The 26791-nt window shown below is 44.0% G+C and overlaps 1 protein-coding gene across 5 annotated transcripts in view; it reads right to left on the bottom strand.

Moving 5' to 3' along the window:
* Positions 1-26612, bottom strand: part of LOC121616093 (arf-GAP with coiled-coil, ANK repeat and PH domain-containing protein 3-like) — a 55371-nt gene extending 28759 nt beyond the window's left edge. For all 5 annotated transcript variants that reach the window (XM_041950725.1, XM_041950761.1, XM_041950742.1 and 2 more), the window contains exon 1: positions 26432-26612. In XM_041950725.1, the coding sequence (XP_041806659.1) occupies positions 26432-26478 (47 nt within the window). In that variant the 5' untranslated portion in view covers positions 26479-26612. The remainder of the gene's footprint in view (positions 1-26431) is intronic.
* Positions 26613-26791: the final 179 nt, after the last annotated feature.

Genomic DNA, 26791 nt, shown 5'->3' with positions numbered 1-26791 from the left:
TGCATCACTCTGGAAGATTAGTGGCCACGGCCGAGCAGCAAAATCAATGAATGACATCATGCAGAGACATGGACTGATACTTAAGCATCCATAAGGTGAGCTGCTGAAAGAGGCAGCAGCAACACAGAAGATTTTATACAGAGTGCCAGCAGCAAAAAAATCCAATAAAGTACTCCAGATTGAGGTGTCATTTTATATCTTTGAAATCTGTACTAAAAATGAAGGTAATGGGGCTTGATAGTCCTCAGCAGGGTGTGTGTGTGTCAGGTGGTCTGGGTGGGCAAGAAGCCTTTGCCATTCTTCCCCTAGGGGTCCTCTTCCATTAGCGCGCACACACACACCACACACACAGAGCCAGACACAGGTCCACATTACAGGGTCAGTTGTTATGGCAACTCCTTGTATGTGGGCCACAGAGGCTGTACTTGGGGTCCTACGATGCCACATTATATTCCTTATTCCTCTGACACACAAACCCAAATACACCAAAAAGGTAATTTGGCTAATAAGCAGCTTCATAAAAGAAAACGACACAGAACTCCTCCTTAAATAAACACATCTGAGCTTATTTCTCAGTTTCCAGTCCTCAGGGTCAGCTGGAGCTTACTGGAGAGGATCCAACCAGAGCCAGGGATCAGCATCCCACCCTGAATGTGCTGGAACACGTTGACCATAACCCCAAAAACTGGAGCTGATGATCTCATCATTCAGTCCCAACCCCACCCTCATCTTCAACTCTTCAGTGGAAGAGCGGGAGGAAGAATACGTAAACACTTAAGCAACACCACCTGCTCAGCTAGTTTATTCTGCACAGGCTGTGACAAGGCCTCTTTCTGCTTAAAAGGGCAGTACAAGGCGAAGGGGGGCGGGGGCTGCAGTTTTAGCACCTGCTTCGGAGAACAACATTCCCAGAATTCCTTTCTGCTCCTGGGCTTTTTTACAATGCTCGGAGATGTTCAGCTAATGTCTTGCACTTGTTTTCTGCTTCTTCTCTTATCCAGAACACACACTGTTTACACAGGCTGCACCACAACCTGACACTGACACAGCAGGCGGACGCGTGTGTGGTCCGTGCAGAGGGCTCTTTATTATTGTCTCAAGAAGAAAGAAGGCCGCCGATCGCAGCACAGACCTTTCATTAAGCGGTCGGAGTAATTTGCTGCACTTGAGTATTGTCGGCATGCAGCGTAACCAAACAAGCTGCCATACAGTTTCTGCTCTTCTGCTGCATGTCAATTAGAAATACAACACCCCAGATACAACTTCACTCACCTACAGCATCATCTTCTGCATCGAGTCACTATGATCCATTATGATTCAATGTCAAACATCTGTTCAATCTTCAGGATAAGCTCATTACAAGCGTATCATGTCTCGGGTGGAGCACGCTGCCAATAAGGAAGCATAGACGGCATTTAATACAGGAGCGACTGACAGGCTATTGATGCAAGTTTTCAAGATTCAGAAAAGGATGATCGTGGTGCTTTGTGTTGGGATGTGTGCAGTGTTTGCTTTCCACATGCCTGTTTGTGCATGCATGTCAAAGTGTACTGGGAGTTATGTGGAGTTTAGAAAATCAATACACTAAGAAGGTTGTCAGCTCTGGCAAGGTTAAATATGAAAAACAAAAACAGCACGACATAGGCAAATGTGTGTGTTTGAGGGTGTGTGCAAGCTTGTCAGTGTGTGTTTGTCCTTTTTTGCCCCTTTCAATAGGCCCTACAGTGTACAGTATCTCAGTTTCCTTTAACTAAGTGCACCAGAGAGTTATGGGATTATTAGATTATGGTTAATGCTGCGAGACATGAAGACTGCATGAAGAGAACAAGGCAGCGAGGAACAAGATGTATGCGTTTCAAAATTTGGTTAAATGACACTTGCTTCCTGCATGTGTTAAGTGTGTGTGTGTGTGTTTGAGCACTGGAGGAACACCCCGAAAGCTGCTCTGCTCGTGATGCTGAGGATGAGGATGATGATGCAGCTCAGCTCAGCTCAGGGGGGGATGGGCTCATGCTGCTGGCAGTGGTAGCACACTGTACACGGTCTGACATCACCAGTGAGGGGGGAGGGGAAACTCACGTGCACAAGCTCCACGTGCACTCCCATCAGCCCCAACAACCACCCACAACGGTGTGCAGAGTCTATTCTTGTCCCCCACGCCGTGTGTGTACTCGAGCGTGAAGTTTGCGTGGCTATCCTCTCGCATCTCTTCACACGACAATGAAGCGCGTGCGCACACACACGCGCGCGCACACACACCCACACACTTCCAGCCCAGAGACATATCTGAGCCCCCCCATGTCTTCCAGACTCGATGTGTCACATGGCATCACGTCCACATCAGCATCACTTCAAGGACCAGAGGGACAGCGGGAGAGGGAACAACAAGTCCTCTGATACCAGACGAGCCCGGACCCAGTGGCTAAAATAGTCACATGCAACTAGACATTAGCAAAGATATTCACTGGAAATGACATGATACATTATGTGCCTTGAGTAAAACAAACCTTCGACTGTGTAGAGTAAGATAAAAGATGTTAAAATGCTTAACAAGGGTGACTGGAGCAACAGTGAACAAGTAGACCTGGAAAACATCTGTTTTAGAACCAAAACCAAAAATACAGCATCTCATCAAACGTAATGGGGCATCAATGCAGAGTGTGTGTGTGCATGTGTGTTCTGGATCAATCTTAATTTACATCCAACCTCCTCTACGGCGTTTCCTAATCTGAGCCACTGGCCTAAAGTGCACGTTTATGCGTGCACTTGTGTGGCAGATGTGCATTTTGATTAATTTTATACATGCAGTTGATTGTATCATCGACAGTCTCCAATGTGTCTAACTCCTGCAGCTTTAATTCAGCTTTATTTTGCAGCTGACTCAGCAAGTCAGGCTGAGAGGGGCAACGACCTCATTTTATACTGACATCAGGTGGATGGAAATCCTGATGTTTAGTCTGATGTGTAGTCTGCAGGCACACACACACACACACACACACACACACACACACACAACTAATCGTAAACAAATGAATGAGATGTAGGATACAACAGACTGAGCAAGCACGCACAGACACACACACACAGACAGACAGACAAACAGAAATAGACATGTGAATCAGATGCAGAATATGACAGACGACACATGCACACAAACACGCACACCACACATACACTGACCCAGAAACCTACTAAACATACAGTTGTATCAGGAAACTCTACTATGTCACTGAAATCTATTCAAATGAACAGCTACCTGACTTTCTGCTAACAGGAGAGGATGAAAAAGTGATGGGGCTCATGCTGCTGTGTATTATTTGCTGACAGCTGGAACATTTAACATTTATCTAAAAACAACATGTTGATGCCTTGAAGGAGAAAACCATGAATAAAGTTACTTTAAAGGATCATCATGCATGCTTTACTGTAGAAATAACGGCTTGAGGTTGTCTTATACGCATGCATGCATGCCTAACAGCGCCTGGGCCTCATGGGCTCATGAGACACTATTACCCACAGCCTCACTGAGAATAGACATGTCAGACATGCCACGTGCCTCCACGCTTTGTAGTGGTGGGTGAAAGGAAGATATATGCAAATTTTTCAACCATCTGATATGAGGTTGTATCAGTAAGGAATAAGGAGACTTTTTTACGGAAGCATTGGATGTTTATATGATTTTAGTATCAATGAAATAAAGTGTCATGGGTTGTCACGTATATAATTTAGTGAATTAACCATTCCTGCCTGGTTATTTAAACATATGAACCGTTTCTAAATTGAAAATGTACAATATCATGATATATATAATTATGTTTACCATGATAGACAGGTCTCCATATTACCCACCAAAAAGTACAAAAAGACTTCAATTAGATTTTTCCTTTTCTTCAATTTTCAGTGTTCAGGCTTCCATCGCATGTAGTGCCATAAAACACAGTAAAACATTAAAACTGAACCATATGTAGTTAAGATTCACAGACAGTCTCTGGAAGGTCTGTCTCCATCACACACCCAAACAGTGATCAGATAGTAAACTGAGCTGTTGTACTTTTGACTTAACTATCATTATCCTTTTTGTATTTTGAAGAGTAGAAGTTAGATATTTAATTAGCAGGCTCGCTCATGACTTACTGTTGCATGTTTTTTAATTCATTCGATTTTCAAAAGACAGTATAAACTGGGTCTGTGGCAAAAGTCCTGTTGTTGTTATTAAGCTGCCTCTACTGTATGCACACACACACACACACACTCAAACTGTACACTCTCATTTATAATGTATATACACTTTCATCATCCTCCACCCACAACTTCAGACTACACACACAGACATACGCACACATCAAAATATCCCCTTCCCAGAATTCCAAGTAGCTAGCTCCATGGCAACCATTCATTGACCCCAATCACCATGGCAACAGGCATCAGCATTACTCACGCTTTTTTTTTGACGGACCAATTTCCTCTTTGTCTGATGTGTCTGTCCCTGCACATCTCCCTCTCAGTCTTACCAGCTCCCTCCTTTTCCAAAACACTCGTTTTCATTTATTCTCCTTTTCCCGGGAGGAAATCAGCCAAAACACAACAAAACTGCTGATACAATCTATGTCACGGCCAGGCCGGTGCGTTTACAGCGGTGAGCTGTAGTGCATCTGCAGTACCCGCTGCCACAGGCAAAGTGCCCTTGAGTAGCATGCTATCTCTGAAAGCTACAGAGGCTCTGTGGTCAGTCCTGCTTACTGAAAAAGCATCAATCATAGCGTGTCATTCTTTTTTAGCTTTTTCGGATTCCCATTAGCTTCCACAAAGCGGTCGCTGGTCTTCCTGGGGTCCTCGTGAGCACATCAAGAAAAATACAAATTAAAATTGCACCGTATCAATAAGAGCAAAGTGTTAGCCAGGCATAAACATCAATAACTCCACTCAAAAAACAACAAACAACAGAAAGCCATGATAGAAACAAAAACTCTCAGCACCAGAAATTAGACAAATACAGACAAAAAGGTACTAAACCAGCTGTAACGCCAGAAACTTCTATAATAGATAACTCAGTTTATGCTTAGGTGACTTCTCTTATTAAAGGTACAAATATTTGTCTTGTGGGTTTAGATGTTTTTACTTGTATTGAATGATATTAATTCCAAGATTTTATTCTTGAGCAAAATGACATTTCCTTTATACTAATGATTGATCTGCATCATTCTGTCTCTGTCTCCACTACAAACTACATGAGAAACATGAAAACGCTCACTGCGTTGACTCTGATTGGAGAATTAAAACCAGGATGGATCGTTTTGCTTTGTCTGAGCAGACGCAGGTGGTTTTGGGGTGGGGACAGTAACTGCAGCCCATCCTTCATCTCTTTGTTCCTACATCCTAAACCGCAATCGCCCGGCCCCTAAAGTAAAACCAGTTTTGGCCATCTCAAACAAACATCAGCAGCTTTTATATTGATCTGCATTGTCAAATGGCTCTCTATAACAAGAAGGAAAGGAAGGAAGTGTCCTTGTCATATTCTAAAATCATCTCAGTGCTTTGCTCTAATTTCTGTCCACGACAGCCCCCCCCCCAACCCCCAAGAAATCATCTATTCCCCTGTCTCTCTTTGTTTCATTTGTACACGCCTCCGTCTGTCCATCTGACAGTCTCTCTGTCTGCCTGCATGCTGTCTGTCTGCAGCCCTCCTTCATTAGCTGCTGGCATGAAGTGGAGTGTGGCTTTGACAGAGAGGGAGAGCAAGAGAGGACAAAATAGAAACATAACTCCAAATGCGCAGGTGATCATATATTCATGCATCCATACAGACTTAGCTGTTCAACATCTAAATGTAAACAGCTCGGTTTTTAGTGCAGAAGGTGTTCAAACACATGAGGCTGTTCAGTCAGTCATTATACAAAATGCAACTTGATTCAAGTCTCCGCACCACCACTAACACAAGCACGTGTGCAGACTCAATTAAAAGAGCCTCCAGTAAATGATGGTCTCACAAAAAGCCCACACCGGCCCAAACAGACTGCCTTTTCACACCAATAACAAGCCAAGCCAAACACTAGTATCTTATGTGTGGCTAACAAAGACGCTTTCACTGCTTCCCCTCAACCCCCCCCCCCTCCCCACACACAACAAACATCACACTCATTCCCTGAAAAAACATTTGACTGCGCTGATGGCGGATGAGACAAAGAGACCAAACATGATGCTGACAAACAGGACAACCATCACTTGTGTCCTCGGGTCTCAGTTTAATGATATTACACAAATCTGGGTTGACTGAGACAAAGTAACGTGCTGATCCAGCGCTCGTCTGCAAAACTCATCAAAACTGCAGCAGCCAGTCAGGCTCTATTGAACTATTCCTTTAAGATAAATAATACTTAAAGGAATAGTTCCATATTTTCGATGAAAAGATCGACACCACTCTCCTATCTCTACAGTAAATATTAGTATATGGCCAGCAGCCAGTTAGCTTAGCTTAGCCTTGCTCTGTCCAAAGGTGCTTTCCAACACCTCTAAAGCTCACTAATTATCCAGATGACCAGAGGAAGTCCAGGAAGTTACTGCACCCCACAAAGAAATAGTCCTACACATAAATCCCCAATAAAACCACCAAGTGTTGTTTTTATACTTTGGGTTTACAGTATTAATTAGTGAGGTTTACAGGTGCTGGTAGAGGTGTTACCTCTGGACAGAGTCGTGTTAGCTTTTCTCCTTGTTTCCAGTCTTTAGGCTAAGATAAACTAACCTGCCACTGGCTGTAGAACAAACAGATTTGATTTTTTAGATCTGATCGAAGATCATCTGATTGGGTACGATGAAAGTAAATGCTCACAGGGGATGCGATTCACAATTATCAGCAATTCATCTGTCAGCTACGTTTCTGAAAGACTATTATTCGCTTTGTCGATAAAATAGAAAAACAAACGTGAAAAATGGGCATCACAATTTCCTAGAGTGGCCTACAGTTAAACTCCTGATCTGTGCTTTAATGCAAGTGATCGCAACGAGAAATGTGACTTTCAAAGAGGATGCAGCTGGTGGATTACGGTTCAAACCGGCAGGGGCATCAGTCAGGGATGTTTGATTGAGTTCCAGTCTTACAGTGAACATGATCTTAAGAGCAGCACAGGATAATGGATAACAGTGGCTGCACATTTGTCTGTGCAGCTATATATTTCGACAAAGCGCTACCACAAACACACTACTAGAGAGTAGATACAGTTTCTCTTCTCCCCTGCAGCTGTCGGACCACCTGCCTGCTGGCCTCACTAAAGCAGAAACATTAGCCTGAATGCGATGTCTTTGTTATCATTACTAATAAGCAGCCGTTTCTGCACGCCGCTCTCTATAAACACGATGCATTTCTAAATATTTCTGGTCGGGGTGTCCGGCGTGTGGGAACGTCATTCCGTCATTCCAGAGTACATTCCATCAGCAGGCCAACAGGAAGTGAGCCGGAGCCGCACAGGCAGAAAAGACTCCTCTCTAACGTATAGTAACCGCAGCTCTGGCCAGGTGCTTTTTCTTGGAAAATGCACCATTTCCTCTCCTCTCTTGCCAGGAGAGGAGGGCTGCGAGTGAAACAGGGAAAACTCAGCGACTGTTTTCCACAGGAAGCCGCTCTGCTGACTTAGAGAAATGCAGCGCGAGTTACATCGTCATCAAATGACCATTATTGTTCTGTCTGCCAGAGTCTTAAACCTGTGCGAGTGAAAGAAAGTGTTGTATCTAAACACGAGTATGTGTACACACACACACACACACACACACACACACACACACACACACACACACACACACACACACACACACACACACACATACACGCACACAGCTGTCCGTCCCTCCTGCTGATCCCATGCTTATTCCTGCTGTGCATTAAAGTGGCAGAAAATTTCAGCACATTTTCAGCTTTAATCAGTTTGATTACCATAACAAAAAGTCCTCTTGATGTTCTTCATGGTGTGGCTCATTTCACTGCATCCTCACAGCACTGATCTCTAATGTCATGCTCTGTTTGGAGGTCAGTGAAAAGTGACCCACAACATACATACGACCACTATTCACTCCTTCAGTTGGCAGATCATGTTTAAACACGGCAAAAGAAGGAATGGAAGAAAAGATGCGACCACAGGTTGATGAAGGCACCTCAAAGCCTCCAGCATGTCATCCAGGTAAGCTACCTGTCGTACTGAAACAAATATCCTAACAAGCTTAAAATCTGACAAAAGACAGCACGCGCTGGACCTACACAGCCTTGTGCCCTCTGTCCCAGGGGTGGAGAGCTGTGGCCTGGGTGGAGTTTTGGTGCTGAACCATTTAGGGCTCGAGGGCATGTTTGATCATGCGCCACTCACACTCTGAGGAATGTGCGCTCACAGACTCACTCCCCACAGAGTGCAAATGACGGGCCTCATCTTCTCAAATTAAGGGGTTAAAGAACAGTTGGAAGACAGAGAGAAGGACAGACAGTGCATCTACGACTCTGATCATGCACAGGAATGTCAAGATCACTTGACAGCAACGCCGCCTGTGTCTTAAAAGAGGTCTTTTTTTTCAAGCAAGTACAGCACGACCCAACCTAAAAACGCTGTTGCAATTTGAATTGAGAAAGCGTGATGGCACAGCTCAGCAAAACAGAGCTCCCACCACAGACTGAGAGCAGCAGGAAGCCAAAAAAGGACAGCACGAAAGTGGGACTGCGAGCTCATCCCAAACTCCAACCTCTTTAGCCTCCCCTGACCTCCCAGTGGGGTATAAGCAGCAGCCGACACGCACACATACGCAGCCTGCATGAGAAACGCAGGGGAGGAAGAACACCCCCTGTGGCGCATAAGCACTTTGTTCCCAGGACTCTTTTGCTTCTGTCCTCTTTGCATCCATCCCATCAACCGCCGGCGGATTGAGAGGGACGACAGAGGAAGTGGTGGAGTGCAGAGACGGAGTCGCACTGGAAGACAATATCATGTCCAGACAGATAGTGGCTGCAAAACAGTGAAAGGAAACAACCCATTATCCCCCCTAGAGTCCAGAAAGCAGTGAGGGACAGACAGCAGAAACTTGTATACTGTCTTGGGGTCTTGTGTTAAGGCCACAACTAAATATTTACATCACATCTGCGCATTAGTCCGGGAGGGAATGAATGCAGGCAAAGATGTCTCAGCAAGAGTTTCAGTTAGAGAGACACAAGAAGCTATATGTAGTGGATACAGGAGCTCCCCATTGACTATTGTTCACACAGAAAATAAACAGTTCAGCTGGGCTGGCGGCCTACAAGGGATCAGCATCAGTCTATAGCTGAACAGCATGTCTTTGGATAGATGAGCCGTGAACTGAAGGTACTGTGTCCTGAATTCGGGCCCATCGGAGGAGTCAGGGCTCTCATCTACGAGAGCTATCGTTCACAGCAATGAAAAAAGTGGATCCGCATGGAAAAAGGATCCTGCTTTCTGTTGCAAAATTCTAACATCTTCTAAAAATCATGATTTTATAGTGCAGAACACACTTGATGTTCTCACCGTACACTGATGACTCCACATTGCAAGACCTCAAGAGATATTATGATGCTGTGATGCCAATGACTAACCCAGCTATGTATCACAGCCCCCACACGCCCAGAGCTGAAAGCCAGAGAGAGAAACTAAACTCAGAATGAAAGTGCACGTTATCCTTTAGGATATTTCAGCTCTTTCCCTCCATCAGACCAGGCTTTTTATGACACACTACATTAAGACGGCTGCGCGAGGGAGTCTTCACTGAAAACAACAGCAGTCAGCTGCAAACTCGATTAGAGATCATCAAAAAATACGAGAATTTGGATTTGCGCCACCGCTGCGAGGCACCTGTCAAAACTTGTGCGTCCAAATAAAGAGGAAGTAAAGACTCTACTTCATACACCTGTCACAAGAAAATCTGAGTCACCACCACTTGCTCACAACTGGTTTGTAAAATACTGACACATGACTGTAGAGAAGATCATACAGATATTAAAAGTCGGATACAGATTGTTGTGCAGGTAAGATTAATCTGAATTCCTCAGGCTTTGCACAAGGAGACACTGTTCTTATTAACTGAGGTCGGAGGATGACTTCTTTCTTCAAGAATGTCTGGCACAGATAAGGCCGGCCTTCTGTCTCAGCCCTGAAATACACACACCTATATACATAAGTCAGTGCAAACATATGTACTGAGTATGTACTGTTTCAACACACACACAAACACACACCTGGCTGATTGTCAAAGTCAGAAATCTGATCCCATGTGGTTACTGCAGGACATCTGATATGTTTGACACCTGCCTTGTAGAGTTGGGCAATAACTCTGTATGAATGTTTTTTAATTTGTGTTCATACCATTTAGACTCTATTTGAGTATTTGATTGGTAGAGAAGGACAGAAAATACAGGCTAAAAGGAAACACTTTGAATTTTGAGGGATTTTTCTACAAGCGAAAACACTAAAATACTGTAAATTGGATTCAAAGGGACATAAATCAGTTAACTTTCACGATGGGATCTGAAATACTCAATGTTGATGCTGTTAAGAAGTGACATTTTAACTTCTGATGGGAAATTTTACATTTTCAGATTCAATCCCATGGCGTGAGATCAGTGGGACTGTATACTGCTTTTTTTTTTCTCTTCCGGGACACAAATATCCAGGAAGTCCTCCAAGCAAGATGTTTATGTTTGTCACACTGAATCGGTCATGGCCTCAGTTTGGAAACAGGTGAAGCAGTGTGACAGCATGTGTTAATATTTGATTACATCCCTCTTCCCACACTAACCTACAGTAGCAGGGCTAAAGATATATGTTCTAGGTTGAGGTGTGTATTTATGGCTCTGTGTGTGCCTGTGTGAGAGAGGAGATGCTGCTTTGATCCAGCTGCGCACCAGAAGAAAGAAGCCTGCTCCCCCCCCCTGTTTTCTTTGGCAGCAGTGACCAAACAACAGTGGAATAACCCTCCTGCTGACACCGCAGTCAGATCTTCCAAAAGGAAACGACCACCAATTTACACTTTTACCCGTCTAGGAACAGTCCATTACATCAGTGCCAAAAAACACCGGAAGAGGCACAATCTGGATGGCATCAAATAACGACCTGATCATCAACATCTCACTCACGCAATTTGATCAGATCTTGGCCGCAAAGCGACCTGAGTTCTGGTTTTGGTTTTCTGGGGTTAGCTGTGGTACACTGATATGCTGTTCTTGCATACGCAGGACTGCGAATGTGTTCTCCTATATGTGTGTTAGCACTGTGACAGACTTTTGACTTGTCCAGGGTGTCCCTTGCCTTTCACGCAATGCATGCTGGGATGGGCACCAGCCCTCTGTAAGTATAATGGGATTTTGGGGTTTGAAAATGCATGCATGGACAGTTTATTCATGACAAAGGTGAGCTCGTATTAAAGGTGATTATGATCAGCTTTGTTGCACTAAAACTGGAATCTGACCAGTTGCAGCTTTGCATGCATGCAAAAACATACATCACTGTTTGGCTGCAATGATACAGCATCCAATCACAAAAGTCAGCTAACCTGAAGTGAGATGCTACCTTGTGAAGACTCAGGCTGTTCTAATGCGGATCGAGGGAGTCACACTTTTACCTCAACTGACACTTCCAACTGTAAAAACACCAAGAATATGACACAATACATGAATTACTGTGAACACACAAACACACACACACACACAAAAGGATCCACTGATTTTGTCAGCAAAACAAACACACACCGTAATCTCAAAATCCTAAAAGACCCATCAGCACATTTCTAAAAGTCGCACAGACCCAAATGTTTTCCGCGAATGGTTGCTCAATAAATCTCTCAGTCACACACAATCGCTCCCTTATCTCCGAGTGCATGTGCGTGATGTAAGAAAGGAAATGGAATCTGCTGAGGAGGCCACGTTTTCCATCTGGGAATCACAGGACACAGAGCTCACAGACCTGACAAATTTAGTTTGGATAACATTTATACATCTAATGAACACTGGGGCCATACAGCGAGTTTCATTACCTCCTGGAATAGTGAATGTCCAGGTTCTGTTCACTGCAGCCTCTCTCAGTCAGAATCCCAGACTATTATACACCAAACTATTACATAGAGAATCTCAGTGTCAATCTCAGTGGCAAGCAAACATGTTACAACATGTAATTTGAATGTGCATCAACTGATGACTACATGGATGTGTAGTATCGGCGTGGCTGAAGAAAAGAGAGGCTGGGTGGAAAGTGGAGGGAAGGCTTTGGGGCTGAGACAGAGAGAAGAGACAGGTTTACATTAACACAAGGGGTGGTCTTATGCAAGACCCCCACACAACGAGACAGCTAGAGAAACAAAGCATGCAGGACAGAGAGCCGGGTCTGGAACATGTATGCTGTTTCAGTCAAAGTGCACGACTGTGCGTGTGTGTGTATAGTATACACATCTTGCCATGGTGTAGCTTATAAAAAGGGCATTAGAATTATCTGTATATTAATAATAATGAATCTGATCAATATAAAGGTAGCACTTTGTGTAACTTTCTAAGAAGTTTGTTGAAAAGAATAATGTAAACTGGTGCTAATGATGGGGTCAGGTGATGAGTTGAGTTGATCAGTTTCAGGGGGTTTGCAGCTAAATCAAACATATTTTACAATTTGAGTGTACAGTAGACCTGGTATGCACTCAATTTACAACTCTAGGTTCCACAAGAAATTCACTGGAATTCATTACATGGACCATTTCTTCAGTATATTACGCAGTCCTTTCCAGGAAGGAACCTTACATGTCAATTCCATTCTAGGAAATTGTTAGGAAACTAAAGTATTAGCCAGTAGAGGCATTACTTGACAAGACATTTGAAAAGCATCTAAAAACCTACAGACAGCAACAAATAAATGCATAGACAATGACCATGCAGCTTATTTTGCAGTTGGCCGATGTTATCTATGGCAGTTATCTAAACAGCATTTTCATAACATGTTAATTCTTAACATTCAAACTGTTCTACTTTAAACTACCAGGGGGTAACAAAGCTGCAAAAAAAAAAGGCGCACATGTACCACCAGCTTTACGGTAAAACACATTCTGCACTTCTAAAATTTGATTTTCAGAGACATGTTAGGCCATAAACTATAAAATATGAACTACGGTACTTTGGTCTGATGAGGGGAGTCCTCAAACAGCTGCACTTGATTCATACTTCACAATAAAAGTTAATATAATGCACAAAGACAGCTGCTACACTCTTGTACCATTTTGCAAGTTATAAAGTTTAAATCGACTGTGCTCCCTGTGCTATTTGATGCAAATAGTTTCACAACTGTGGAAACAAAATGTGTGGAAACCGAGCCTTGTTCTGATGTGTTCTAAAGTGTTTTACTGCTCTCTTGTCCAAAGTAAGCCGCAAGTTGCATTCACTGTGAAACCTTTAGTTATGCTTGTTTCATATACAGTTCAGCCCTAATCTCCCTTCTCTCCGGCCAAAATCTCTTACAGAACCTCCCTGTTAGGCAAGCTACATCTGCCTACTCCACAGTGACACACACAGACAGACAGTCAACACACACACTGTGTAATTCCCACCAAGATTCTACGGCCTCATACCAAAGCAATGGTATATTGAGCATGGTCGTCCTTCCTTCCTGCTGCAAGACATATCGTCCATTATTGACCGGTTACTTTTGCTTCAGCTGTTCTGATTTTTCCACTTGTATGCAATGGGCAATCCATCCAACAAATGGAAGGAAGCACACCCTATGTGAAAGAGTGCATGTGTGTGTGTGTGTGTGTGACTTTGTGGGGGCGGGAATGATGGATCCCAAGAAAGTGCGGGACTGCTGACACGGCAGATGGGAATGTTTTCATTTGGTTACACAGGATTCCACAGAGATCTGAGGAGGGACGCAGGCTGAATAATGTAAGGACGGGGAATGTGAAGAGGGAATCCATCAGGTTTTAAGCGAGCAATCAGGGTTCCTGTCTCTCCACATGTCCGTGCAGGAGATTGGCTTGTCAATCACACTCGTGGTTTCAGCACTGCAGGGGTGTTTGGATTCAGTGAGGATCAGGGCTGGTGGGCTGCCAAACACGCAGGGAGCCTGTGTCAACAATCTGCGATGGAACAATCACTGATATATGTCTCAACACACTGCATCTTAAGATTAGGAAGGTAAAACAATTTAGAAAAAAGCCCAAACAAATGGATGTTTACGAAACACACCGGAAGTTAAAGACAGTGGTCCAAAATTCTGACGCAGACCTGTTTAGCTTCCTCCACACAGCGTCACATAGAGCCTGAGGCGACAGGAACGTGGGTGGAGGGACTGGAAGAGAGGCTGAGAGGGGTCACAGAAGGTACGAGAGTAAACAGGAAGAAGAAACAACTCCCTGTGAATAATAATAGGATTTAAAGGAAAACTGCAGCGCACAAAGCAAAGAGAGCAGAAATAAAACAAAGGCAGAGAAAGTTGGGCCAAATCTGAACCAGCTGCTCAACTGAATCCCAGATGTGAGAGAGTGAGCGTCAACACACACACACGCGCACACACACACACACACCATCTCTCCTCGTAGTGTGTATGAGATGGCAGCGAGCCAGAGTGAACCGCATGACTATTTCATTTGTCACCTCGGGGAAGCTGCGTCCGAGCAGCGGCCGCCATTTGACGGGACAGCTGTCCACTTCCTCTGCTGCACTCTGTCCTCTTTTCTTTTGTGGTAATTTTCTGCGACGGTTATCAGCAATGTGTGTGTTTTCATTCATGCTTCGCTGCCGGGATGTGTGTCCAGCCCTCTATGTGACTCATGACGCATTCATTGTGTTAATGCCCGAAATATCAGGCAGGTTACCAGGACAACAAGGCGCTACAGTAATGATGGAGACTGTTAATCTTTCTTCACTCATGTCCTCTATCCTCTGTCCTCAGTCGACACCCTCCTCTGAGTCAATCCATCCAATCAATCCATCCACCGTCTCTCTGCTCATCCTTTCCAACAACTGTCCGTCCATCAATTACCTCCCCTATCCTGTCAGCCGTTATATCATCCCTTCAGCCATACCAATTCCTCTGCCTGCATCCTTCTAACGACATCCAGTCAGAGAACAGACGGATGGACAGACTCAGGTAATCTAGTGAAACCCAATCAACCTCCCTGCTGCAGCCCCGACATTGATTCATATCCATCCCACAACTGCATTACCAATAATGGGCGGTAGCAGAAAAGAAATAGGAGGAGGAGGAGGAGAGGGAGGAGGAGGTGAAGGTAAGAGGGTGAGAACAGGACAGAACACCTGTAGGACAGACGCCAAGAGAAAAAGAAAGAAAGACAAATGTGCTCAACTGCTGCTGTGAAAGCGAGAATAACTGAAGGCGTGAATGACAGACGTTGACAAAAGACCTCTCGCTCTTTATCTTCCTCTGTCTTTTCTCTGCCACTTGGTTAAACCAGTTGGGTCGTTGCTGAAGGCGATCGGGGCTCGGCGACACCACATAATTCCCACATTGTGCGCAGATGACAAACATCCACTTGTGGCTAAATGTCTCTTTTTAAAGGAACACAACTGTTAGTCATACCAGCGTCAGAGGCAGGGATTTCTTTGACCAACTATGATCCTGCTGATAAACAGACAAACAACTGAAGAATGTGTGTGTGTGTGTGTGTGTGTGTGTGTGTGTGTGTGTGTGTGTGTGTCTGATGGATAGACAGTCTTGTTCCGATACATTTCTAAGTTTTGCCATGAGTCACAGGATGTAAACACTGAGGGCTGCAGTGAATATGTAGTTTAGTTTGGAATGGTCCACCCTGACCATGAAATGCCGCAGAATGAGAAATTATTTACTGATCCTTCGACCCTGCTGTATAAAGAACTGCAAAATTGTGTATGAACAATCCAAAACAAACAAAAAGCCACCGTGAAGTTGAAAGTTCTGTCCCTGCAGACAAAGACCTAACTGTTTTGAGACCTGTTTCTCTTTAATGCATCAAGCAGGTTGGCCTCTGCAGTGTGAGAGACCACTGGCTGATTGACCCTTTCACCCTGCAGAGTACGACCATGTAAATGGTTATGTCCCACTGTAGTACCATATGCTGCATACCTGTCTTTAACGTGTGTACTGTATGTGCAGACACACACATGCTGCTACACGTTTAACAGCGTTACGCATGTGTGTGTCTTGAGAGGGTTTATCCATCCATGCCTAAATGTGTCGCTGTCAGCTCTGAAGTCTGGCCACATTCCACATATTGCATGCCGGCTGGTCCTGCTTGTTTGATTCAGTGCGGTTTAACAACTTCCTGGGTAGGGAACTCTTCACGGCAAGTTTTGGGGTTCATAATTCAGAAGCGGCTTCCATTTTGAGTGCTTAAAGTCGGTGCACCTAAACCAACGGTCAGTCTGATTGTGTGTCAGTCAGTCATTAGGACAAAATGTGTGACTGCCACAGCAAGCCAAACCAGCAAACACGGCTGTGAAGGCGGAAAAGCCTTGAAATCTGCAGTCGAGGAAAGACAAAAGAAGTGTTGAAACTGGGCAGGAGACTCAAGCATAGACAAATGTTTCCCACTGAGAAAATACTATGCAGTGCCAAGATGAAGAAAGCGGCCCAGGAACAAGATGCAGGCAATTTACTTAATAGTTTTGATTCGAGTTTCAACAGGCCTTGGCAGGATTTTAACAAACTCCCCACCAAATCCTGATCTCAGCGGGGATGAACGATTGCAGTGAGAGCTGTGAGAAGGTTCAATTTGTGCCACATTTTTCACTCATGTAACCCCTGACAGGACTCAAATTTGTTCTGAGCCCTGATGGCTTAAGTTAGGACCACCGCATCTGCCACAAACCTAACTGACCCTGCGGTGGAGTTGTTTTCCAGTGTTTCACATGCAGTCACCTCAAAATAATGCCCACAATCCTTTTCACATCACCTGATGTGCCTGATTTGAGTGAGAATGACTGGTGAGCAAAGTGAGGCATAAATCCTGAAGTGCATGCTGCTGCTGCTGCTGCTGCTGCTGCTGCTGATGATGATGATGATGATGGGAATGTCTTTATTGAAGAAGTCATTACGTTAATTTGGAGGTTTTAATGAATTGCCTATTACCCTTTAGTCTACCAAAACATCAATCATTGCTCTATAATTGGAAAACTGAGTACAGAGACAGAGGCATTACAGTTGTGAGCATTAAATGAGTTCTTTTTACACCCCTCCCCTGAAACACAACTGTTCAGCAGGTCTGTCTGTAACACTGGGTAAAAAGTTGGATGTTGGTGTCTGTAACCTTCACAAAAGTGTAAGGAATGGATCAAACAGAGCATGTCTCTGCTCTAACGTAAGGCGCGGATGCTAACACGCCCGGCTAACTAGCTTACTAGCTAGTAGCAGCATTACTTCCAAAGAACATATAATTCGCAAAATGTATCATATTTTGGGATGACAGGTTACGTCAGAAAAGCATCTTTTCAAGTGTCGACACGTGGTGCAACACAGAACAGTAAAATGTTTTCCAACCAATCGCTGCGCGGAAGCCAAGGTGCTAGCCTACTACTGCATGTCAGAGTTTAACCTCAGAGGCTCTGTCCTGCTCTTTATCTATTTATATAGTGATGAAATAGAATAATTATTATCATATATACATAATCTAAAATACTGTTTCTAACAGGGTGGCCAACTATCTCTACCACACAATACAGGCCCACTGCTGCATGTACAAAACATGGCTATGCTGGTCATGATGCTGCCTGTTCTCTTTGCACATGTAGCTTCCATTATATATATATATATATAGCCAAAATGTGTACATTTAAGAGCTTTTGACATGGTTCTTGATTGAAAATGTTTCATCGGAGGCAGAGTGTTCAACCATCTGACAGAGTCTGTGTTTAGTTTCACCAGCTGTAGCTAGCTGTTGAAATCTGCAGGCAGCAGGTCAGTTGTCTGCATCTAAGCCTTGGATGCACGTTTGTACATATCAAATCTGAGAGACACACACTTGCTGCCCTCGTTTTTAATCTAGCAAATTCTAAACTGCACTGAGGTTCTCTCAGGAGAGAGGCACGACTTGTTCCATGAAGAAAGGTCATGAAAGGTTAAACTAACCCGGGCTTGACAGGCTGAAGGTCAGATTGATGATATGGATAAAACCATTAAGCCATGGCAAATGGCACCTCAGATGACAAATCATTAATATTCCCAATAAGCACGGAAATCCTCTTGAATGCTGGCCAGTCCTTTGAACTGCAATCAGACATAAACTGTGCCAGCTCTACATTATCCTACACATTACTGCTGAATGGGAACTACACTGAGGTTCTCAGGGTAAGAGGCTGATAGTGTGTGAGCTTTAATAGGGTGTGTAGGCTATCCAGTTGATTTAATCAGAGAGTGTGGTTACTGATAATCCTATTTCATATATAGGGCCCACACTAAGTCCCACGGCAACACGTGCAGCAGAGCGGCAGAAAATCTGCTGCACCGCGGATTCAGTGGAAGTGTCCACGTGCTGGACTGATGCTCTCATGAACATGTCAAACTGCTGTATGCCTGACAAGCAGGCCGAGGCAGGAAGATGAAAATATGATGAGCCTACATGCTGGCCAGCAGGCACACATATATGCATGCATGTGTAAAACAACTGCAGACCAGATAAGGACAGTGAAAAAAAATCACATATAGGCTCCAATTACTGCACTCACAACCATCACCATTTGCTAAAGATTTGGTAGATGCACATGAATTTTACAATTAAAAATCATGTATAGCTATTAAAGTAAGCATCACTGGTGCATATGGTGAAAGTTTTTCACGATGCAAAGGCTCCATAAAACATCATCTTAACATTTTTTTAAGTCTGAAACAAATACAAGCCATGCTGTGCATGATCGAGACAATTTAACTTTTGAGGGCAAAGCTGGTAGAATAACACTGGTTGTGATACTCTGCATATTATATGACATGTTCAGTGTCAGCAAGCGGAAAATATAATCATGAAATGTGCAGAAACATATGACATCAAACAAATAAACGCATAATATTATCATCCAATCTTTTAGCCTACAAGGACACGTAGTAATATCTAGCATCCTCTGATTAAGACCATAATTTGTCTACATAACATGTTGCAGAATACTGAAATTTCTACTCTAATTTATTGAGCTGACTGATCTCCAACCTACAAAAACAAGAAACAATACCAGCACTAGTAACAAAAATAGCCTTCATTTTTTTTAAAAGCACGCTTGTTGAAAATTGGAAGTGGGTGGAGGGTTTCTGATGGAACAGAAATCCCTGTTAAGCCTCCTTGATGTGTGTTAGGCCTAATTCGGTCAATCATCAGTGACAGTAGCTCCGCGGTGACACACCTACTCCAATATGATGCTTCAGATTCAGGCAGAGCTTGAAGACTTTCCTCTTTATGATTATTCTTCTGGCATGTGAATTGGGCTTCTGTATCAACGATCAGACAGGATTAAGCCATCAGGTCCTGTTTATTGGTAAATACTTCTCGTGCTCCACATTTGTAAGCAGAGAAGCAGCATGTTTCAAAGCAAACAGAAGCTGCACAAGATGCTGTGTGGGCAAATATGCAGCTTGCAAGCTCTGGCAAAGTCAAAACTCTTATTCAGAGTTTTGGTCTCCACATCTGCAGCTACTGTGTTTGGCCACCTCTTTGTCTTTTCTCATTTGAACCTCTTTAGGTCATTTGGCTCTAATTTACTGAAGCAGCAAGGTCGTTTCATCTGACATCATCTAGGGGCATCAATTCAAAGCACACGTGCTTGCAAAACCAACAAGGGTGGTTTTGCCCTCTTTGTTCAGCTGGTCCACTGAATTTCCTTTGTTGATCAAAGAGCACCACAGATTTTTGCATTAGAACAGCAGACAACACACAGATGCTTGAGTGCCAGTGGAACCAAATCTGGCAACCCCTCTCCCCCTGCCCACGAACGCCACATCTCCACTGCCACAGCTACTTTGAAGTAACCACAATTTCTCATGCTACTAACATGAAAGACGTGTTTCCTGCAGTTCACAATCGGAGCGTTCCACCAAGGCCTCTACCTTAACACACACCCAGGGAGCTAAAATATTTATGGGAACTGATGGGGAGGATGTCAGATGTTTTTATGAGCCCCGATGCTCTGCATTGTCTTTGTGTGACACTTGTAGGTTACGAGGGTTTAAAAGGTCAATTGGTGGTTAAATGGTTGCTTCCCTCGGGGGCGAGGAAGAGAGTAACTGGTCTCATCGCCAACATCATTAGGAGTTTATTAAAACCTATGTGCCATATCACCATCTCACCTTTCAGAGCTCTTATCCCATAATACAAGAGTGTGCTATTAGCAGGTGATTTAAAACCACTGCATGTTTTTGCAACAACAAACGCAAGGAAGTATCTTTACAGCTGTTTTCAATGCTATGATTACTAACTACTGAATACTTGCTGCTGAAATTTACAGCAGTAAGTATTTGAAAACTGTCTCAATGTGAATTCATTTGGTCTGAAATTTTCACTGGTCAATGTCAAATTATATATCGATCTTTGATATTCAAAATCTATTTTCAAATTGCTGTAAAAGCAAAAACCACACTGTCAGATGTGTTATATACTGTATTTTACACTACAAACACTGCAGAGCCATCTCACAATGGCAAAATTAATATAACTTGAAGGGAAATTTGGAATTCTTTACATTATTTGCAGTTTTATCCAGATCAAAAAAAGACTCTGACCACAAACTTCTGCTGATGCATTAAATCCACCACAGATATTAAACATACATCCTCACATATGTGAGACTAAGTCGAGCATGAATAATTTGTTTGACCTTCCCATAGCTTCAATTGAAAACCTATTGCTCTGAGTGGAAAATCCCTCAAGATGAAGGCCAAATGCAAGAGATTTGCTTGCTGTTTTCTGGTGTTTGCCAGTAAACACTGATGGAAGTTCTGGGCCTGAGCGGTTTAGCGAAAAGACAGAATTCTCAAGCAGAGCAATTTTGTTCAAGTCGTCTTTAGCATAACAAAGAACAGGACTGATAAAAGCTTTAAACTGGATGGGGAACCTCCATATATGGAGGGTAAGAGGATAGGGATTCTGGGCCAGCGCGCCGTTTTATTTTCTGTCAGAGCACATCTCCTGCGTACGTGCATGCATTAGCGAGAGTGGTTGGAAATGAGTGTCTTGACATTAGCAACTTAATGTGAGTGGTCTGGAATCTTTCTAAACGTTTTGCCAAGGACTTGATGCTGCAGAGAGGATCTATTTCTGGTCAAGTTCAGAGGGTCACTGGGGCTCTGAAAGAGGTTTTCTCCAAAATAAGTTAAAGACAAGCAGACAAGGACATTGGGTGTATTGTTGAAAGCTGGCAAGTCATAATTCCATAGCTATGGTCTGGGACACTTTCCAGGTATCACTGCATTAGCAAACACGCGGTGCATCAATGTCAGCCTACTCTGGCAACAGGTAATCTTATTCAGCGCTTTCATGCATTTTATTTTTCTACTGTAAAATCATATGCACTGTTTCAAGGTCAACGTGCACTGTTCCATATACTCTGTCACAGAACTGGGCTCTCTCTGCTGGCATGCACCGCTAACAGCTGTGTGTGTCTCTGTGTTGAAAGGGACAAACATGAGCCTCTCTCTACATCCCTGACAGAGGCAGAGGGAGAGGTAGTTGCCATGGCCGCCAAAGTGACTGATCACCCTTGGCATCAGCAGCGCTGCTTTCCCTCTTCCTGCCAGAGAAGCCCGCGTGGTGCATATTTACATATTTCACAGGCTGCTGACCAACAGGAAATCATTATCTCAGACAAGAAAATGATGGCGCGTGTGAAAGGAGGATCATAGGTGATGATGACACAGGTAGGGAATAAAAATCCAGCCAGTTCAGAAAAAGCAGGGCGCCAGACAAATACCTAGAGCATCAAAAAGCACTTTAATCTGCCAATAAATGGAGACACGCTTTTAAAATAATGTCGGACATCGCACGAAAATGGGGCCAAAAGCTTCTTTTTACATAGTGCTTTAAAATCTTTTCCCAACCCAGTTCACTAATGAGTTCTAGATACTTAACATTTTCCTTTATCTAAGAATATATGAGAATGCAGACTGCCATTATTTCATAGTATGACCGCTGAAGTTCTTCAAGGCTGCAGGTTTGCATTAACTTGATTATTACGGGACTTAACACAACCTACTGGGACTGGAAAAGCAGCACAGGCAATAACATCTTGTATTTATGAAGTTAAGGTGCCGAGCAAGGGAATGAAATAATAATCACTTAGGTTCAGTCAACATAATAAGACATACCTAGCTTGTTTACCTTTCCCACAGAATGTGGGGTTTAAAAGCTGCTGCTATCAAACAACAGATCGTGACCTCCCATCTGTTATTCCTGCGAGTCACCATAGCAACCACACCTGACAAGGAGCAAAAAAAGCTGCAGCAGATACGAGGCGAGAAAAGAGCCCAAGAACCCGAGAAGTCACCAACAACATGAACTTCTGAACAGCCGACGACGCTGCTCAGATGTAACGTACATGCAATTTCTTCACTTATTAACAGCCTGCATTGCCAATGAAAATCTATCTGACGTGACCCTGGCAGCAATGAGCACAGACCAGGTCACGTATTACAGTTTTATCCATGGTACGTTTAGTCACATTCACTCACTTCCTTCCTCACTCTCTGACGTATCGTCTGGCGTTTCACTGCGTCGCCATTGGAGGCGGCCAAATGAAAATCATGTTCTTCTCTGGGTTTGAACATTGTTGGAAACATTTGGGATAATACAAGCACACAACTCAACAAAATATATGACATATGTCTAGTCATGTCACACAGAAATGATGCATGTGGTGTGTTTATGTACTTCCTGTGGGGTTGTGTAGTGAACTACTATAAAACATCTTCAACAAGACCTCAACAAGTTTGGTATTTGGTTATAAAAGGCAGTTTTAATTGACAGCTCTGCGTCCACTCTGCGTATCCTGTCCTATCCGTGTCCTCCTGTCACTTTCTGCGTCTTGTTGACTAATTCACTCAACCTGTCTGGACAGCCTGATGCAGTTTACTGTCTGTCGGTGGGATAAAGAGACAGAAACAAATGACCCAGTGAGGCAGACAGGTGCGGCTGTTTCTCCCTGCTGCACACTCACTGATTTATCCCGTGTTTTCATCTTGTTATGAGGTCACACATGACACAAATGGATTAATGCAGTGGAGACACGCCTGCTGTAAGCTAAGATATTATCGCAAAGTGAGGGTTACACTCTGGCACCACGCCAACGCCACCGAAAACCACAGTTGCTTACAATAACGACACTCTGATCTTATAACTCTAATCACCCTGCTAATTACTTTACTGTTACTGCTCATGTATGAAAACAGAAAGTAGATGAGTGGAGAGAAAGCAAGTTTCTCAGATTGCTTGTGGAGCTGCAAACAGTCAACAGATGCCTTGGAATAAAATCTGCTTTTGTCACAGAGAAACTCTCTTCTGTTTTGGGAATTCAAAGTGATGACGGTGTCTTTTCAAAGCACCCACTCGCCTCTTCCATTCCTGCATTTCCTGTCCTCTTTTCTACGACCACTCATTTGTCTCACTTACAGAGGTTGTTGCTAGGCAACAGCTCACACCCCCATATGAATATTAATACTTGCATCATAACAATATAGTCAATGAAAGGACTAAATTTAAGTTGTAAAGGATAGGATAATACTTTCCTTGAGGACCACTTGGTCTGAAGCTATAAAGCCATTTAAAATAGTCAAATGGTAATGCGTTATACAATCACAGTAACGTGTGTGTGCAATGCTCTACGCCTGCCGCTGCTTATTGTAACATCATGTTCAAATCCGCTGGTTTCAGTTAATGACCTTGTTGAAAACTTGTCCGACCACAGTTCTGTTCTGCCATCAAAATGAAACCACAAGCACGATAACGTCTGTGAACCGTCAGTGACGAGCAGCCAAAAACTGACCCAGTGCCAAGTGGGATCAGATTACATCCATTCAGTCCCAGCAGCCACTGTGCGGCAGGTGCGCTGGCTTCACCTCAGGTTTGGTACAGACTGAATGAATGCAGCAGGTGACTGCTGAACACAAGGCAGGGCGGAGGAGAAACAAAGAGTTGAGCACACAGTACGAGTGAGGAGGAGACCGAACAAAAAGATGAGGGTTATAGATACTCGTGCATACCTCAGAAATTCTTTCATGCTCATCCAATCATGCGTACACACATGCAGGACTGGTACAAGTTATGACTTGAAGTGAGAGGGTGTGTGTGAGCTGTTTTATCACCGCGTGTGGGAAGACAGACAGGACCGGCTGTCTTCTGTTTCTCCAGAATGACACAACAAGGAGGAGAAAAAAAACTGGGACAACAGTCACCCCAGTATAATGGAAAATCCTGCAATGACTGTCTTCACTTAAATGCCAAAGTCATCACAACGCTGATAATAGGGCTGCTGCAGTTTGTATATACATGGCAGACTAGGTTAAACTTTGAAAATGGTCTTATCGTGACTTGGAGCTCTCTACAGATAGGCAGACAGGCTACAGATAGCCTTAATGATGATCCACAATGTCCATGAATTTGCTTTTGGGACAACACATTTATTCTTTAGTAGTTTAAGTGTTTAGAATATCTCCTGGATATTTGTATCATTGCATCATGACGTAGAACTATGCTCTGGTTACAACTATTACTGTCTCTCAGGGACCAGAAACCTGGATATTATCATGTTTAAAGATATAATGATCCAAATATGATCAAAAACAGACTCCGGTTTGAAAACCAGGGTGCATGTAAAAGGACTTGGTTGTAAAATAATGAGGAACACTCCTTGTTTTGAGGGCAGTTTTACAAATTTAAAGCATCCCAGCTATATGTGCGTAAAGGACAAACCAACCGTTATTATAATTATATGTTTATCATCACCATCATCACGATCAGGGTGTTATGCAACATTACATTTTACCAACTGCTTGTAAACTCAATGAAACATCAGCTTCCTTTGTGAGTGGTGGAATTTTCCAAATAGCAATCTTAATAAGACCATGGGAAAGTGAACCTGGCATAAAAAGTGGAAGGGAAATGTCTGAATGTGTGTTGCTTCGCTGACTCTTCCTGTGACCTTCCGTCCCAGCAATCTGTCACCGAGGTGGGACTGAAGCAGCAAACTGAGTCTCTGTCTCCCTCAGTCTCTTCCTTTCCTTCCACTGTCTGCTTGCTCATTCAGATCACAAACTATCTGTTAGTCACACAACGTTCAACCAACAAGACAAGTTGTTTCTGAGAGAGAGGGAGAGAGAGGAGGGAAGCAACAAAACGACAAACAAGAAGAACAGAGAACAAACAGGCAACAGATGCTGATGTGGAAGAGAACAAAAGAGGAGGCAGAAGTACAGAGGGATACAGAACAAAATGCTTGTCTACAGACAGAATAAACTCACATTCTGCTCCTTCTCAGTAAAGCTCTGAATAAATGTAACTCCCAGCCCATCGCATTGGCATAATTAACAGGGCATCCCTGGCCTACATGCTGTTAGAATCTCCTCTACGAGTTTCCCAATGGTCGGCACGGGAGTGCAGCCAGACCGGCACGTGGACTGAGTATGGCTACAACCCTTCGCTGGGCAGGCACGGGGCCGAAACAGCTGGATCTGTGCCCGGGATATGAGCTCAGTCCGTGCAGAAAGAGGGTGTACTCATCTCCCTGCTGCTTCTTTGCCAGCCAGGCAAAGCTGCTGCTGCTGCTGCTGCTGCTGCTGCTGCTGCTGCAAGGGCATCTCCTCTCCAGTCTACCACAGATCCACACTGGGTGACTGCAGCACCGCCTCTATGAGCAAATGAAAAGGCTGCACCCAACCTGTATGCCATCCTGCAAGACTCACTCACACACACACACACACACAGGAGGATCCTCTAATACACTCTCACTTGTTGTCAGGCCACGTTAAAGGATTGCTCTTCCTTTTTCTGTGCACATCAGGGGGTGATTAAGCGCATGGCACCAGGACTGAAAATCACTCAGAATTTTTACACTCAGGCAAAATGGATCCTGCGTGGCAGTGAGTGTCCCTCCTCTCATATGCACTGAGCTAACGTCACAACCTACATTCAAAAATCAGACACAGGAGCCACACATGCCTTCCAGCAAATGTGTCACAAATAAATTAGAATGACCCACCAAATATGACATTGAAAAAAATCCAACGCATGATGATTGAATATTGACTCAAAAAAAAAGAAAGAAAACGCCATCCTGCTGTTGAACACACGAGCGAATCAGATAGGAGACACCACATCTTGTATAATTTACCCTGTTGATGCCGCCACACATTCTGCATGCGTTCAGTCCCAGTCTAAAAAAAATCATGCGTAAAAGAAGGTGTGCCATTTTTGCGCACCGCTGTGGTGTGCCTGCGAGGAGCAGCCTTACCTGAATCGGGGTGAATCTTTTATACATTCTTCAAAGTCCACCGTCATTTTTTCGTTTTCTCGTGTATTCCCACCTCAGTCTGATAATGTCATTGCCCGCGGCGGGATGTCGCTTGAACCGTGCGGATGGTGACTGGTATCCCCTGACGCGCAGCAGTCTGTCACCCCTCTCCCGGTGGCACCGTGACACAAAATGCGAGCTCAGTGCGCGGCAAGCCGATTACTACTACGCTGCTGCCGCTGCTGCCGAGAAAGGCGAGAGGCGTAGCTGCACCGCGGAGACTGAAAGAGGAGAGGAGAGCGCCGACTAGCTTTAACCAGCCGCAACACCTCCAGGAGGATTCATGGGAGGATGGGAGTG

The sequence above is a fragment of the Chelmon rostratus genome, chromosome 2 (assembly GCF_017976325.1).
Source record: "Chelmon rostratus isolate fCheRos1 chromosome 2, fCheRos1.pri, whole genome shotgun sequence".
Classification (NCBI taxonomy): domain Eukaryota; kingdom Metazoa; phylum Chordata; class Actinopteri; order Chaetodontiformes; family Chaetodontidae; genus Chelmon; species Chelmon rostratus.
This window is presented reverse-complemented; position numbering and strand designations above follow the sequence as displayed.